The following is an 18501-nucleotide window of genomic DNA, read 5'->3' as shown; positions in this document are numbered from 1 at the left end:
CCTGAAGCGCTTGTGATCTCGTCAGCCCAGATGTATTTTTTTGTTGTCCCAAACTTTGTTTGCTGTGTTTACAGAGTTAGCTTTGCTAAGCTAACTCTGTAAAAACCAATGACTCCCTTTGCATTGAACTTTTAGACTCTAAAGTTCGTACACACCGGGATGCTTTTGCGTTTGCGTTTATTGTCAGCGTTTTACAAGACATTTTTCCGCATTGAAACCCAAGCGATTTTCACCGGCGTCAGGCAGTGATGTTAGATGGCACTACACAACTTAAAGCCTCAGACATCCTGCTTATAAGACAGAAGAAGAGGAAGAGAGGAAGTTCACATGCACCTTGACGTTAGATGGCACTACACAACTTTAAGCCTCAGACATCCCGCTTATAACACAGAAGAAGAGGAAGAGAGGAAGTTCACATGCTTGTTGTTAAAGTTGCTAGTAACTCGAACAAGCATGCATGGTTCAAGTAGCAGCTCCAGCTCTAGCGATGAAGAAATGATTATTGTTCACCAGAGCAATAAGCAGCTCCACGTTCATATCGCCTCTGGGCATCTTCTTCAATGTGCGCTCGCGTTGACAGTTTCGCGCTTGAGCGCCTCCAAGTGCTGTTTACTGTAACTTCAGCAGCTCTGTGCATGTGAACAAAAGTGCCAATCTGATTGGTGGAGAAGGTTTTGATACGGCGCGTCAAAACAAAAAAACGAGCATGAGTCGTTTCTTTAAAAATTATGCTTTTACGCCTGCCGTTTTGCGCGTTGGTATGCACGATCATATTGGCGCCCTTTATTTAGTCACGAGGCATTAAACATCGACGGAAAACGCGAGCAAAAAACGTCTCTGTGTGCAAGGGGGCCTTTACATTCAGAGATGTTGCTTCTTATTTCACACTGAAAAAATTATTCAAGGATGATTCCTTGCATTTAAAATTTTTTTAGTTAAGGGGTTGTAAACAATTTAGAGAGATTCTGGAAGCTGTCCTTTGTCAAATGCTAGCTATATATTTTTTTATAATTCTCTGGAACATAATTAAAATAAAATTGTAAGCACTTCTCTCTTTGTGTCATGTCCTTTAGAAGCCCAAATACAGAAACAGAACAAGCTCTGTGGGAATAGCAGTATTTGGATGGCATTTTAACTTTCTCTGCTATAACAATACATTGCCTCTGGCCACGCCCCTTTGCTGCGCAGGCTGTATGTGCGTGATGAATGCACGTAACCTGAAGCGCTTGTGATCTCGTCAGCCCAGATGTATTTTTTTGTAGTCCCAAACTTCGTTCGCTGTAGGCTTTGCCTGGCTCTGTAAAAGCCAATGACTCCCTTTGCATTGAACTTTTAGCGTCTAAAGTTCGTACACACTGGGACGCTTTTCGTTTGCGTTTATTGTCGGCGTTTTACGAGATGTTTTTCCGCATTCAAACCCAAGCGATTTTTACTGGCGTCAGGCAGAAGAGTATGCAAAATCACTCCTTGACGTTAGATGGTGCTACACAACTTTTAAGCCTCAGACATCCCGCTTATAACACAGAAGAAGAGGAGGAGAGGAAGTTCACATGCTTGTTGTTAAAGTTACTAGTAACTCAAACATGCATGCATGGTTCAAGTAGCAGCTCCAGCTCTAGCGATGAAGAAATTATTATTGTTCACCAGTGCAATAAGCAGCTCCACGTTCATATCGCCTCTGGGCATCTTCTTCAATGTGCGCTCGCGTTGACAGTTTTGCGCTTGAGCGCCTCCAAGTGCTGTTTACTGTAACCTCAGCAGCTCCGTGCATGTGAACAAAAGTAGCAATCTGATTGGTGGAGAAGGTTTTGATATGGCGCGTCAAAACAAAAAAACAAGCAAGAGGCGTTTCTTTAAAAATTATGCTTTTACGCCTGCCATTTTGCGCGTTGGTATGCACTATCATATTGACGCCCTTTATTTAGTCACGAGGCGTTAAACATCGACGGAAAACGCGAGTAAAAAACGTCTCTGTGTGCAAGGGGGCTTTTACATTCAGAGATGCTACATTACTCATCAACTAAAGATTAAAATATGATATCCTAGTGGAGACCACCCCTTTAAAGCAGGTTTCACCTATAAGAAATCTCATATCATGCGCTTTTTTGAAGGAGAAGGGCATAAAAGAGATTCAATCATACTCAGTCACACATTCATGTCAGTGTGTGTGTGCGTGTGTGTGTGTTTGTGAGGAAAAAGCACTGCACAGCACAGTCTCATTAAATTTGAGTGAAAAAAGGAATCGAGTGTTTTTCTTTAAAGCAGGTTCCTTTAAATAAGAACCCTCAGTATCATGCGCTGTTATGCAGGAGAAGGGCATAAATAAGATTTAATGGCACTCACTCACACATTCATACCAGTGTGTGTTTGTATGTGAGCAAAGAATACAATTACACATTAATGTCACATTAAATATGAGAGAAAAAGGAATCAAACCACCAATAAAAGAGCATCTCTCTTGAGAAAGCTCAGTGCCATGCGTTGTTATACGGGAGAAGGGAAGAAAATGTATGTAATCATACTCACTCTGACTTTTATGTGTGTGTCACTTAGCATGTATGTGTGTTTTGTGTGCGTAGCTTGTATTCCTTACACTGTGGGGACCGAATGTCCCCATTAGTATAGCAATACTAGTAAATGTTGCCCTCGTGGGGAAATTTATTTTGGCCAAAACGGCTCAAATCACACAGAATTAAGTATTCCGAAAATGTTAAAATTCCTCATAACTGTTGGGTTTGGCAGAAGGGTTGGGAAAAGAGGACTGAATGTACAGTCTGTACAGTATAATAATCATTATGTCTATTGGAATCCCAATAAAGCCAGCTGTTCAAGTGTGTATGTGTGTGTACTGTGTTTGGACTCTCAGTGAACTGAACTGACACGGATTCAATTTACTATGACCTTTCATGTGAAGCTGCTTTGACACAATCTACATTGTAAAAGCGCTATACAAATAAAGGTGAATTGAATTGAATACTGGTTTTGTTGATTTAAGTGAGGGGTGTCCAAACTTGGTCCTGGAGGGTCAGTGTCCTGCTTAGCTCCAACTTGCTTCAACACACGTGCCAGGAAGTTTCTAGTATATCTAGTGAGGGCTTAATTAGCTGGTTCAGGTGTGCTTGATTAGGGTCGGAGCTAAACTCTCCAGGACATTGACCCTCCAGGACCGAGTTCGGATACCCCTGATCTAAGTACAAATTAATATGACAGGGAGGGTTAGAGAAATGGGGTGTCAAATGGGGTGTCACGGTCAATGCTTCATGGAGGGCATGTCTGAAGACGGGGCTGACGCGATTATCATAGCAGCATCAGCCAATGAATTTTAACTGCAACTGGCTACTGTCTGAGCTGAGGTATTTGCACAAAGTGATCTGATTGGCTGACGCTTCCGTTGGCACTTGAAAGGTTAAGAAATTCCCAACGTCTGCAATGAGCGACGCCACTGACGGATCCGCAATTCAGTTTGGCAATGTTTGACGTCACCCATTCAAAGTGAATGAGATGCGTTGATGCTGACGCCCCGTGTGAATTAAGTGTAAGGGAAAATAATAAAGGGTTTTTAGAATGGAGAGTCCTCATAAACCACCAAAACAAGTGCGTGCGTGTGTGTCTCACAGATTTGTTTTTGTGAATGGTGGGGACATTCCATAGGTTTCCATTGTTTTTATACTACAAACTGTATTTTCGATCAACCCATTAACTAAGACTTAAAGGTTAATAAACTACTCATTAGTTGCGTCTTAATAGTTTAGGTTTAGATATTGGGTAGAATTAGGGATGTAAATTAAGATCATACTTTATAAGTGCTAATAAAAATGTATTCATTCATTCATTTTCTTTTCGGCTTTGATCCTTTATTAATCTGGGGTCACCACAGCGGAATGAACCACCAACTTATCCAGCATATGTTTTATGCAGCGGATGCCCTTCAACCGCAACCCATCTCTGGGAAACATCCATACACACTCACCCACACTCATACACTACGGACAATTAAGCCTACCCAATTCACCTGTACCGCAAGTCTTTGGACTGTGGGGGAAACCGGAGCACCCGGAGGAAACCCACACGAACGCAGGGAGTACATGCAAACTCCACACAGAAACGCCAACCGACCCAGCCGAGGCTTGAACCGGCAACCTTCTTGCTGTGAGGCGACAGCACTACCTACTGCGCCACTGCGTCACCCCTAATAAATTGAATAATTGGCAGGTAATAATTGTTGTGAATTGTTACTTAAACTAAAGTGTTACCAAATTACTGTATAGTTTAAGCATCGTTGAATAACATTGAAATGTTGTATCATATATTGTTTTATGCATTTTTTTATCCATATTGGTTTGTATTTTGATACTCCTGTTATTTAGCCATGCTTAAAGTTTACAGTAATTTTATTTTTTAAATACGATTGCAAAGATTTATTGTTCGTTAGATACGAAGCATTTAATTGTCATTTATAAGAGGTTTACGAAGCATAAACAGTTCTCACCTTAGATTAGGTCATAAAACCGGATGAAGTTGATTTATTAACGTCCAAAGTAACTATTACTTAAAGCCTGTATAATAATAACTAAAGAGTTCAGACGCAAAAACCTGAGTGCTGTCTAAAAATTTCCTAGAAAATTTGCATTTTTCTCAACCTCCTATGTTTATGTTCAGTTATTTCACTTTAAAAGCAATGAAAATAATAATAATATTTGCACTAATAGTAAAATTACTGAAACTTCACACAACAGCTTGAGAAAAATGCGAATTGTAGATGAAAATTTTAGACGGCACTTGGACGTTTCTGCATCTAAACTCTTCAAATATAAATGTTAATTTGAATATTTTGTTAATCATTGACTTACGCATTCTGAATGACCTTAATAAACCCAATTATTCTTAAATAACTGCTTTGTAAATAATACAATACTTAATTTAGTATTGAAAAGTGACTCATGAACCCCTGTGTGCTGTTGGGGATGTTTTCATCCACTCTGGGGTGATTTTGAGTCTTAATCTGGCTACAGTATTCTCTGTGTTTCAGCAAATGGAATGATTTTTGGTGACAAATTTTATTTTGACACATATTTTGGAAAAAATGCTTTGAAATTTTCTAAAAATCCAACAATACACTCTAGGATGAATAGGATGTTCAGGGCCGTTTTTGCTCCAATTACTTTCATTATAATGACATTTTTTTGATTGCAAAGCCACGACAGCATATAATCATGCATTCTTGGTTGTTGGTGGCTTTCAAAAGGAGATCAAATTTGTAATTTTTACTGTTGCAGTGCCAAAAATCTTCGTTTCTGGCTTGAAATTATATGGTTATAAAGTACAGTGTGTGTGAGAGAGTGTGGGAGAGACCTTTGCGCACTGACCTTGATATGTTTGAGAAAATAAAAAATATTCACCTCAGATCTAAAAAGTTATACACACACACTACAAAAATGTTGTTTTACTCCATAGAGCTCCAAAAGCTGTAAACGTTTTTGCACAGGCCTATCTAAAGGGTTAATGCTGCCAACTGACATCGACAGCAAAAAATGTTGTTTTATTTCTTCCCAACAGGAAAAAACACCAACAATCAAGAATGCATGATTATTTGGTGTCATGCCTTTGCAATCAAAAAATGTAGTTATAATGGAAGTCAATGGGGCAAAAACAACCCCGAACATAACGAAAGGGTAGTCAATTTGAACAGTACACAAAAGGTTAACAAAATATGAGAATACAATCATTAAGCACATTATAAATGTGCTTGTAAGTCAAGAATACGGCAATAGTAGATGTATTTATAAACTAATGTCTATTAATGTAGAGTTAATGCTTAACAAATAATGAATTAACTATTTGTTAACGCTTAATAAATGATTCATAATGTGTAGCTATTATAAAGCGTTACCTTTCTGAAAAAAAACAACATTCAGTATGCTTTATATGCCTGGGACATCAGCAATGTGCTCATAAGTCACTATCTCCTTGTAATACCTATCATAACCATGTCATTATACACATTTGTGTCGTAATATGTCTCACACACACACACACACACACACACCTCAAACCTCAATTTTTTTTTCAAAGCAGGTCCCACATGCGCTGTTATGCAGTAGAAGGGCATGAAAGAGATGTAATCATACTCACTCGCACATTCATGTGTGTGTGTGTGTGTGTGTATGTGTGAGGTGTTGTCAGGGAGATGGGCAGATGGCTGGGTCGATGAATGTGTTTGCTAGAGTGAGTCTTTCAGGCACGTTTACTCTGGAGAGAAAGAGCAGCTTTAAAGGCTCTAACATGTGACGTAAGCCCCCCTGACGACGCAAAGAGACCCTGCATTTAACAGCCGCTCAGCGTTCACATCCTGTAAATGTTTACCGCAGGGCCATCCTGTTAGGTCAACCTTTTGATAGGAAACACATTACATCAGGCGTGCAGTGTTAAGGATGATGAGGTCTTGTAATGTGGTGTGGGAGCAGAGATCTGTGTGGTAAGAGTGGGTCGGTGCGATGGTTGGATGCAGGATCTCACCTCTATCCAGTAGGATATGTAGAGCCGCAGCTTGTCTGCAGGAACTGGAAAGGAGGAGACAGAAGTGTGAATTTCTTCATCCCGAGGCTGTTATAAGTGTGTTTTTTTTTAACATTGCCTGACTCTGGGGGATGTTAACACCCACATGTACCCTGATATATGTCAGCCATATGTGAACTGCATAAATAGAGTGCTGTTAACTGTTTAAAAACAAGAAAAGAAGATAATATAAAATAAAATAAAATACAATAAAATAAAATACAATAAAAGAAAATAAAATAAAATAATATAATACAATACAATACAATATAATATAATGAAAATAATAAATGCTTGAATTAATCTATAAATAAATGCATAAATGAATGAATGAATGAATAAATAAATAAATAAATGTATAAATAAATAAATAATTGCATAAATAATTAAATAAATTAATAAAATTATTAAAAAATGAATAAATGCACAAATAAATAATTTAAAAAATAAATAAATGCATAAATAAATAACTAAATTATTAAATAAGTAAATGCATAAATAAGTAAATGCATAAATAAATAAATGCATAAATAAATAAATGCATGAATATGCAGGTAAATACATAGATTAATAAATAAATAAATACATAAATAAATAAATGCATAAATAAATAAAAGCATAAATAAATGCGTAAATAAATGCGTAAATAAATAACTAATTAATTAAAAAATAAAATGCATAAATTAATAAATAAATAAATGCATAAATGCTTAAATAAATAAATTAATTAATATCCACTTCAGAATTTTTATGATTTATTTATGATTTATTAAACTACTGACAACATATTTAAAAATTTCTAATAATGTAAAGTATTTATTCCCTTTTTCTCTGGATTTACTGTGTTTATTAGGTATTGGTTTGAGTAAAGCGATAATAATTGATGTATTTTATGAAGGTTTAATAACATTTCTTTCAAATGACTAATAAAAATCACTTAGACATTTATACTTTCATAAAATGACAGTTAGTCTAAATAGGAAATGCTTTGAGCTTCTGTGATTGAAAATGTTTAAAGTTTAAACAACAATACTATGTTGGAAAAAAATGAATATAAACATGAAAATATGGCACTTTTTTGATACTTTATGCCAATTAATGACTTTTTTTTTTTTTTTTTTAAATGACAGATTAAATCAAAAATTAATATTTTTCTCATAAACACACAACAACAAATCATAAAACTGGCAAATCTCTTATATAATATAATATAATATAATAATAAAATAGTAAAAATAAAATAAAATTGTAAAATAAACAATGACAAGTTTGGGTTAAGTGGTATAGAATAACCCAGATCAATCCAGGTTAATTCTAAAAACGTACCCCTATATACGTTTCTGAGAGTGCTAAATATGTCCCAGGAGCTACGTTTTTGCATTTTTTTTTTGTTTTTGTGAATCCACCAGAGGCTGATGTGTATGCTTTTTTAGATCTCAAATTTCTCTCGCGAGTGCCATTCGCACCTGCCATTCTCACGTAAATCCACCAGAGGCAACTGACGACTGACTGACTGACTGACTGACTGACTGACTGACTGACCGATCGATTGACCCACCCTCCTCCTTCCCTAAACCCAACCGATAGTGTTTTCAAAAGCAAACTGGAAAAAAAAAGCCCTTGCCTGATTTTCACCATGTTTTCAGATTTTACCACATTCTCACCATGTTATTTACTTGTTTATTTTCTTTTTTGGCTTCTGTTTTTGTCATACCCACTTTTTGGAACTGTTCTTTGCCAGACTCGAAGCCTGTCATTGTGATCAGCTTCTCTCTTTGTCTCAAGTCTGCCGACGTACATGGTGAGCTATTAAACAAACTGGTAACAGTGGGAAAGCCGTCCATACAGCTGATAAGCATGAAAAGGAATGGCACCATACTTCCCCGTAACATTCCATTTAAAGACGAAATGCAGCCATACATACTTCTGGCTACATACAGTAATGTACAGTAATCTCCAGAAATGTATATAGGGCTACGCTTTCAGAATGAGCCTGTGTTGTATACAGTTGAAGTCAGAACTATTAGCCCCCCTTTGATTTTTTTTTCTTTATTAAATATTTCCCAAATGATATTTAACAGAGCAAGGAAATTTTCACAGTATGTTATATTTATATTTTTTCTTCTGGAGAAAGTCTTATTTGTTTTATTTCGGCTAGAATAAAAGCATTTTTAAATTTTTTATGAATCATTTTAAGGTCAAAATTATTAGACCCATTAAGCTATTTTTTTTTTCGATAGTCTACAGAACAAAATATCGTTATACAATAACGTGCCTAATTGCCCTAACCTGCCTAGTTAACCTAATTAACCTAGTTAAGCCTTTAAATGTAACTTTAAGCTGTATAGAAGTGTCTTGAAAAATATCTAGTCAAATATTATTTACTGTCATCATGGCAAAGATAAAATAAATCAGTTATTAGAGATGAGTTATTAATACTATTATGTTTAGAAATGTGTTGAAAAATCTTCTCTCCGTTAAACAGAAATTGGGGGAAAAAATAAACAGGGGGCAAATAATTCAGGAGGGCTAATAATTCTGATAAATATATATACACCGCATCCGGAACCTCTGAAATCTGATCCGGCACCTCATTTTATCAATCCCTCTCCTCAACCGCCCTCCTCCCCCGTCCGCTGTTCACTTTCACTTTCTTCTGTGACTCCCCAACCCTCTTCAATTTTGTCCCCGACAACCTCACGCTCTTCATGTCACGCGACCTCTGGGACTTCGCAATTTACAAATTAGGCACTGTATATTTATATATATAAATATAATATAATAAAATAAAAAATCCATATATATATATATATAGATAGATAGATACAGATATATATATATATATATACACACACACACACACACACACACACACACACACACACACACACACATATATATATATATATATATATATAGCAGTTTTAAAATTTTTAAAGCATCATTTAAAGCATCAATATCTTTAGCCCTCTTTATCAATATTTGTTTTCGTTTGTCTACAGAGCAAACCATCATTATACAATGACTTGCCTAATTACTCTAACTTACCTAGCTAACCTAATTAACCTAGTCAAGGCTTTAAATGTCACTTTAAGCTAAATACTAGTATCTTGAAAAATATCTAATCAAATATTATTTACTCTCATCATGGCAAAGATAAAATAAATCAGTTATTAGAAATGAGTTATTAAAACTATTATGTTTAGAAATGTGTTAAAAAATCTTCTTTCCATTAAACAAAAGTTGGAGAAAAAATATCCAGGGGGGGCTTATAATTCTGACTTCGACTGTATCTTTTTATATTATTTCCATAATCAGCATATGCACATAAGATCTTGACGTATTATATTTTGTGATATCACTTTGACCCTTCTCTGTGCATTTTGGCCTGCCTGTTCCATTAACGGACAAGTGATTCGCTCACACTAACTAATTTCACATCCGGATGGACAAAGGTCAGCGTAGTAATGGCTATTTGAGAAAAGAAGATGTCAAATAAAGGTTGAAGCTAGAACTGCCCTCTGTGCCGCATGCTGCAGTATTTCTGTTTTCAGGAAGGTAAAGAATACACCATCCCGCCCACCCTGCCTATAATGGGCCATACCGGAGACATGGCTATTGTTCACAGCAGACACGGAGAGTGAGGAGAACTGCGCTCTCATCACACACACATACTCAATTCCCACAGTCCTAACGCCTCCTTCCTGACTATCGCCAATAACACACAGTCACAAATAAAACAGGGTGGACCGCCTTAACATCCCCTCTACTCTAAACAATCCACCCGGAGACATGATATACAGATAGACTGAATGATTAAGACTGCATGTTCAAGACAGAGTGTGTGTGTGTGCGTTTTAGTTTTAGAATGCCGTTTAAGAACGAAAACAATCCACATACATTTCATCTAGTGTTTCTGAGACGATCTCTGTCCACACTACACTGCTGAAAACGCACAACACGTGACTACTCACACACTCTGGCAAACGCTGCAGCGTATGCAGAGGTCTGAGCCCCAGGCAGTCAGCGGGTGTTTTGAGCATAGCTCCCCGGGTGAAAGCACCATAGGTTGGATAGTTCATCAAGGATCTTCCGCTGGATTTCATCTCATTATATTGTTAAACATGATATTTAATTCATCTTGTCTCTATCTAATAGTCTTTTGAGGTAACGTGTTTTGCTTGAGCGCAAAGATAAGATAAGATAATTATGTAACCACATACACTGATTCTGCACATTTGACTGATTAAATGCCTATATTTCCTACATTGCATCTGGAAAGTATTCATAGCGCTTCACTTTTTCCACATTTTTTATGTTATAGCATTAACAAAATGGATTAAATTCATTTATTTCCTCAAAATTCTGCACACAATACCCCATAATGACAATGTGAAAAAGAGTTTTTGAAATCGTTGCAAATTTTAAAAAAATAAAAAACCTCAAAAATCACATGTACATCAGTATTCACAGCCTTTGCCTTGAAGCTCTAAATTGAGCTCAGGTACATGTTGTTCCCACTGATCATTCTTGAGATGTTTCAGCAGCTTAATTGGAGTTCATCTGTGGTAAATTCAGTTGATTGGATTTGAAAAGGCATACACCTGTCTATATAAGGTCCCAGGGTTGACAGTGCATGTCAAAGCACAAACCAAGCATGAAGACAAAGGAATTGTCTGTAGACCTCCGAGACAGGATTGTCTCAAGGCACAATTGTCTCTGTTTGAGCTCCAGCGTTCTTCTGTGGAGAGAGAAGAAGTGTACAGAAGGACAACCATCTGTGCAGCAATCCACCAATCAGGCCCGTATGGTAGAGTGGCCAGACAGAAGCCACTCCCCGCCTGGAATTTACCAAAAGGCATCTGAAGGACTCTCAGACCATAAGAAACAAATTGGAAGACTAGTCAGGATAGAGGGGAAAGATGAATGCAGCAATGTACAGAGACATCCTAAATGAAAACCTGCTTCAGAGTGCTCTTGACTTCAGACTGGGGTGACGGTTCATCTTCCAGCAGGACAATGACCTAAAGCACACCGCCAAAATATCAATGGACTGGCTTCACAACAACTCGGTGAATGTCCTTGAGTGGCCCAGCCAGAGGCCAGACCTAAATCCTATTGAACATCTCTGGAGAGATCTGAAAATGGCTGTACACTGTTGCTTCTCATCCAACCTGACAGAGCTTGAGAGATACTGCAAAGAGGAATGGCCAAAAAATCCTAAAGACAGGTGTGCCAAGCTTGTGGTATCATATTCAAAAAGACTTGAGGCTGTAATTGTTGCCAAAGGTGCATAAACAAAGTATTGAGCAAAGGCTGTGAATACTCATGTACATGTGATTTTTCAGGGTTTTTATTTTTTTATTTTTCACATTGTCATTATGGGGTATTGTGTGTAGAATTTTGAGGAAATAAATGAATTTAATCCATTTTGCAATAAGGTTGTAACAAAAAAAAGTGAAGCGCTATGAATACTTTCCGGATGCACAGTATAATGTATATATTTATTGTAAGTTACACTTTCATAATGGCCATTATTGATTATTAAAACTGATACAGGGTATGTTTCATATTTTTCGAAGAAAATGAAAGAAGGCAGTCATGTTATAGACTCCCTTTTTTTATATAAATATGCATACAGTGAAGATGACGGTCATATAAATATGGAGCTACACGACGCCTTGACTGTTAAGTTCAAAATGAAAATAGACAGTTCTTTTTATCATGTTTTCATTTTAATGTTAAGAAGCCAGGGGGATGTGAATGACTTTATACAGTACACTGTTTTTACCTGATGTGTCCTCGGGAGTTTGCTTCCCATATCAAATTTGCAAAGTCTGAACTTAAGGAAGGGGTGCAAGACTGAACTTTGTGCACTTAATATTGAGAAAAGGCCCCAATCAGATGCAAATGTCTGCAGGCTTGCCTCTGCTTTCACATGTCTCAGTATTCCCCCATCCAAACTGACACAGAGCAGCAGCATTTTAAAACCAAAACGGCCTCTTCAGCATTTTCAAAAAGCTCCGTTTTCAGGGCTCGACAACTCCAGGGTAGTGTGGACGGAAGGCGTAACCGTAGCAAAACGTATGCATTTTAAAACTAAAACGTATTAGTGTAAACAGTTCCTTAGTGTGTGAACAATTGACTGAGTGAATAACTATGGGAGAGTGTGAGTAAAACAAATAAGACTTTCTCCAGAAGAAAAAATACTGTGAAAAATTCCTTGCACTGTTCAACATCATTTTAGAAATATAAAAATAAATAAATAAATAAACAGGGTGGCTAATAATTGTGTCTTCAACTGTACATTTAAAAAGAGAATTATTTGTGATGAATAAAAAGTATTGAACAACCCAGATCTGTTGCATTTATATACTGCCATTATAGTGATTATATAACTAAAACTTAATAAAGAGCTTGTAGTATTTGTAAAGAAAATACAACAATGTAACATATAGTACAAACAATATATAGTCACAATGTGCAATGCTCTGAAAACTCAACTGAAAAAAACTTATATTACACCGTCTTCTACACAGAGTTGGTGTAAAACAGTAGTACATACCATCTTGTAGCTGTATCTGATGGAGGTAGAGTGGACTCTGCAGTACATTACAGCGTCCCGGTTCATCTTCCCTGGTCAACAGCATCAGGTCTGTGTAGATAAACACTGTGGCCTACAGGGGGCGATATAGACAACAGTCAGTACAGCACTGAAACATACCCGTCTGACCTTCTTGTGTCACTCTCACTCAGCTTCTGACCAAGTGAAGACAAAAAAAGAGACTCGATCTTTAATTATAGCTCATTTAAACTGGCCAGCATGCAGAATTACACTCATAATCGCCAATCCTTAATTTAGTACTCATTTCAAGCAACACTCCCCTTTTTTTCTGAAAATAGGCTAATTTTACAAGGGCCCTGGAATTAGGGTGCTTTCACATCTGTGGTTCGGTTCATTTGGTCTGGACTAAAGGCAAAAATTATGGATTGTAGCATTTTCCTGCAGTTTTTGGGTCCGAACCAGTTGAAAAGAACCAAAATGCAGTCATGTGACAGAATCCACATCACTCATTGGCCAGATACTATTGAACGTACTTTCTAAACTGCTTTTAGATTGGTCAGAATTAACGTTTGGGAAAATGTCAATGGAAGTCCCGCAAGTAAACAAACTGGCAGACACAAAATGTCGCAGACTGCGCTGGCTGATTGTATCCCTGGTCATAGTATACTATATAGCTTGTATACATCACTGTAGACAAACTATACATTTCGAGAATGAAACACGGCTGCGGCTGGAAAACGGTGCTTTAATGCATTGCGAATGGTGAAGGCACATTGCAAGTCACTTCAGGAGGAGGCGTAAATTCATTTAGCTAAACTGAGACATGGTCATCTTCTGGAAATGTTACCATTGATCCATCAGGTAATGTTTTTCCCTCTCCGTCTCTCTCTCTCTATTTAAAATGGTTGGTAAAGTACTATCAACAAAGGTTTTTCCTCCACATCCCATAATGCATGGCACATCAGACTACGGCAGCTGGATTAGTGCAAAAAGGTGCAGTACTTTTTGCGGTTGAGTCTGTTCTGGTTGGGATCTTGTTCTCACCCCAAATGAACTACTGCAGGGTTCGTTTGAAAGCGTACCGAGACCACCTCTTCAAAGAGGTCTCTGTGCGCTTTTTTGGTTCACTTTTGGTGCACACTCGAATGCGATTGCTACATGCACACCTGCCCAAACGAACCACACCAAGAGAGAAAACGAACTCTAGTGCGATTCAACCGAACTAAATAAGGCAGGTGTGAAAGCACCGTGAGAATTAGAGTTTTTGTGCCTTGCCGAAGACCTTTACTTGACTTTACCTGATTCATTGAGCTTTAAACGAGTGCTGTAGTGTCTTAAAGGAACCCCTTTTGGGGGGGAAATGAGCTCTTTGCAAATCCTCTACTGTTAAACAGTTGAGTTTTACCATTTTTTGAATCCATTCATCTGATTTCTGGGTCTGGCGGAAGCACTTTTAGCTTAGCTTAGCATAAACCATTGAATTAGATTAGACCATTAGCAAAATTTCGGTAGTTTTCCGGGAGACAAAACAAAACGGGAGATGGGTCTGAAATACGGGAGACATCCGGGAAAAATGGGAGTGTTGGCTGGTATGCAGAATAGTCAAGCTTTAAATAGGAAAATTATTTAAAATTTTGAGTTTTTTTGAGTGAGATGCTAATAGTCTAATCCGTTTCAGTGATTTACGCTAAGCTAAGCTAAGCTAAAAGTGCTCCCGCCAAACCTGAAGATCAGCCGAATGGATTCAAAAATGATACTATTCAACTGTTTAACAGTAGAGGATTTCCAAAGAGCTTATTTCCCCCCAAAAAGGGGTTCCTTTAAGACACTACAGCACTCGTTTAAAGCGCAATGAATCAGGTAAAGTCAAGTAAAGGTCTTCGGCAAGGCACAAAAACTCTGATTCTCACATAGAAAGCAGCAAGCTGGATGTTCTACTTTGCCTTTCATGCTGCCCACTGCCCAGGCTTGGAAATAGGCCAGCTTAATAAAAGCAGCTGATCTAAATCACGGCGAAACACATACACGCTCGTTCTAGGACACTGGAGGAATGTGTTTAGTGATGTACGGCTCATCCTTCTTAAACACTCTGATCTTTAGAAACTCTTGACTGCATTACTCAAACAGGTCTCCAGGCAAAATTGAGGTCAGCTGGCATGCGGACGGGGGCCCTGCGAGAGAGCACAAAAGATGTGACGGGCTCTCCAAGGGAATTGCTATAGATACAAAGTCGATTTTGGAGGCTATTGTGACTCTCCGAGATTTGTCTTTGCACAATATTGCTCACGCCGAGGAAGCCGAGGTCATGCTATTCCCAAACTGCAGGTTTCTTTTAAAGCCGTCGCAAAAAAAGTAAATCTTGGATTAAGGTATCTTCTTCCACACAATGTGGAGCGCATATTTTGTGTCGGGCATTACTGTCATTGAGACGAATATTCCCGTGGTTCTTCTAAAGCGATCGTTCGGGGAAATGGATCTAATAGGAAAGGTAGTATTTCGTCCAGCTTGAAAAAATGAGGTCTCAGGACAAGCAGGCTTTTAGAAGGGTATCATGAGAACAAGATCAAATCTGACCAAGCAAAATAGTCAGTCTCTGGAAACAAGACACCGGCTCTGGGTCACCTTCAAAGCTCTCAAGCAAGACATTACAAGAATCGCTTCTGCATGTTTTATCCAAGACCAGATGTTTTAGACCTCTCGATTCCTGGAATCTGATGGAGCTCTTGCTTAAAAAGATCTGAAAGTCATCAACTGTTGAACTAAACGCAAAAACGTGTTTTGAGCATAACATTGGATGCTGAAAAATTCATCAGATATAAAATGTGAATGTCCTTCCTTAACATAGCATAGGCATTTTTATGATAATTTATGGAACACTTTTCTTCTAACTTACATTTGATGCATGGTAAAGAGCAGAAGGAACATTCTACTAAACTTCTATTTTTATATTCTACTGAAGACAGATATTTTTTCTCCTTTATAATGTTCTTCAACATTTTTTTTTCAAACTGGGGGCTGACCGGTAGTGCTAGGATTCCACAGAAATGTTAGGAAGAAAAAGGAAATTATAATTATAGGGCTCTATAATACACCCGGAGCAATAAGGCGCAAGATGTGTTTAACGCGATTTGTTGCTATGTTCAGACCAGCGCAACTCTAATTTTCACATTGTTTAAATAATAAACCCATTTATGCTACTTTGTGAACCTATGGGTGTGCAGGTCTATAAAAGAGGTGTGTTATTGCGTTGCTATTATGAGGAACTGAAACAGGCCGCGCCATTGACCAATACACAAATAACTTTACATATGAAAAAAAGGATTAAAATGTTACAAAAATGGTTATTTTCTACATAAATATAAAGACCACTGCCTCTATGCTTTCTTCATTTCAGGGGCTTTTTTTAGTTTATTCATGACAACTTGTATTTGATTAGTGTTATTATTAGTAGTAGTATTATTTATTATATACATATTTATATTTGTTTTAATAAAAACAAGTTTAGATTTGTCCATCTGTCGGGTTTTGGAGATGCATCCATCACCATATGGGTCATAAGAATAGGATGTGTGTTTGGATAGAACTCTGACTCCACTTTGTTATTATTGTTAATTTATTCGTTTGATGGACATTAGAACTGAATTTAGAAATAGTTTTGAAACAAATGTTTGCGCTTAACAAATTAAATTAAATATTTAGGCTAATAGATGCCTTCAGTGTAGTGCGTACAACACAGTTTCCTTATCCACAAAAGTAAAGGAGTAAAGTAAAGAGTGAAAGTAAAGTATAGAGAAAATAAAGAGGCCAAATGGAGGAGGCTCGTTCTTTAACCTCGCGCTGCAGAGGATCTGTTTAACTGTTTTCTCGCTAGTGAAACGTTCAGTTTTTTCCACTTACAAGGTCCACCACATAGCAAATGGCAAATAGCAAATGCCTAATTAATCTTATGCTTAACAAATAAAACAGATTTGCATATCTTCATATATTTTCATTGTATAGGATCTCATAGAAAGTTTTAATTGAAAAGTAGTGATGGGTAAAGACTAATCGCGATTAATCACATCCAAAATCCAAAATAATCCAAAATAAAAGTTTGCTTTGACATAATTTATGTGGATGTACTGTCTACATTAAAAATGTATATCTAAATAGACTCATGCATGCATATACTGTATTTGTATATAATACAAATTATATAATAATTTAAATATCTGCCAAAAAAATGCATAGTTTTGTTTGTATATGTATGTGTGTGTGCACAAATATATATAATACACACATATTTTATGTCAAAATAAACTTTTATTATGGACGCAATTAATCGTGATAAAGCGAAAAAAATATATTTTTTTCAAAAATCTGTCAGGATGTACTCCTTTATGCTGCACACTGTAATTAAATTTTACAAAAAGTAAATAAAACAGTGTTTAAAAAAAATTATGTATTACAATAATACAATAATTGTAATAATATAATAAATGAATGAACACATAATTGAATATGAATCCTAAATCGTTAATTAAAATGAGGTAAATGTGTAAATAAATGAATACAGCACTGCAATGAACAGGAAAAAAGGAACAAAACCTAACAGAGACTAATAAATCAGACATTTCTGTACTAAATAATTGCATCAATTTACATTTATGATCATTGTCATATATGCCATGTGATAGACTGAAAACTGTATTATTTCTATAGCTCCATACTCATGATGCCTCATTATTTATAACCTCGTTAATTTGACTATAAATAAAAACAGAAAACTGTAAGCGTCTAGTCTTCACACAAGAGCAACCTCTGAGCAACACATTTTTCTCTGGGGATGGTAAGGATTAGCGGCGTTACCTTAAGAGCAATGTGTTTACTGTCATGAAGGATCATTTCCTCCGACAACATCAGGACTCTCTCTGGGCTGCACAGGTCCAGTGGCTGCAATGCAATTAAACACTCATTATATCCACGATATGTGCATCATGTCAGTCATGCCATTCATACAAGGATGTGGTTTAGTACAACACATCCTTGATAATATGTGATAATAATAGCACATCGGCCTTTATAGCAGCTAATATATCGGTAAAAGCTGCCATGAAATGTTAATAGCAGCATCACGTGCTGTGACATGTATTACTCCAATTAAAACTATTTAAAGCAACATATTTTGGGGGGTTTTAAATAAACCTGATATTAATATAGTAAATAAATGCATATTTGAGAATATGTATCATTTTGACTGACTAAAAATATAGTTAAACAAAAAACATGAACAAATTAAGTCAAGTACACTGCAAAAATGCTTTCTTATTTGGATTTTTGTCTTGATTTTAGTCCAGTTATCAAATAATTCTTAAATCAAGATACATTTTCTAGACAAACCA

At 36.8% G+C, this 18501-nt stretch overlaps 1 protein-coding gene across 2 annotated transcripts in view; it reads right to left on the bottom strand.

The window, feature by feature from the left end:
• LOC130229736 (regulator of G-protein signaling 3-like) overlaps nucleotides 1–18501 on the bottom strand; it is a 113445-nt gene that overhangs the window by 35305 nt on the left and 59639 nt on the right. For both annotated transcript variants that reach the window (XM_056458690.1, XM_056458691.1), the window contains 3 exons: nucleotides 17969–18052; nucleotides 13121–13232; nucleotides 6517–6560 (listed from right to left, as the gene is read on the bottom strand). In XM_056458690.1, the coding sequence (XP_056314665.1) occupies nucleotides 6517–6560; nucleotides 13121–13232; nucleotides 17969–18052 (240 nt within the window). The remainder of the gene's footprint in view (nucleotides 1–6516; nucleotides 6561–13120; nucleotides 13233–17968; nucleotides 18053–18501) is intronic.

This window comes from Danio aesculapii, chromosome 5 (assembly GCF_903798145.1).
Source record: "Danio aesculapii chromosome 5, fDanAes4.1, whole genome shotgun sequence".
In the NCBI taxonomy this organism is placed as follows: Eukaryota; Metazoa; Chordata; class Actinopteri; order Cypriniformes; family Danionidae; genus Danio; species Danio aesculapii.
Note: the sequence above shows the minus strand (reverse complement) of the source record. Positions and strands in the feature narration are given on the sequence as shown.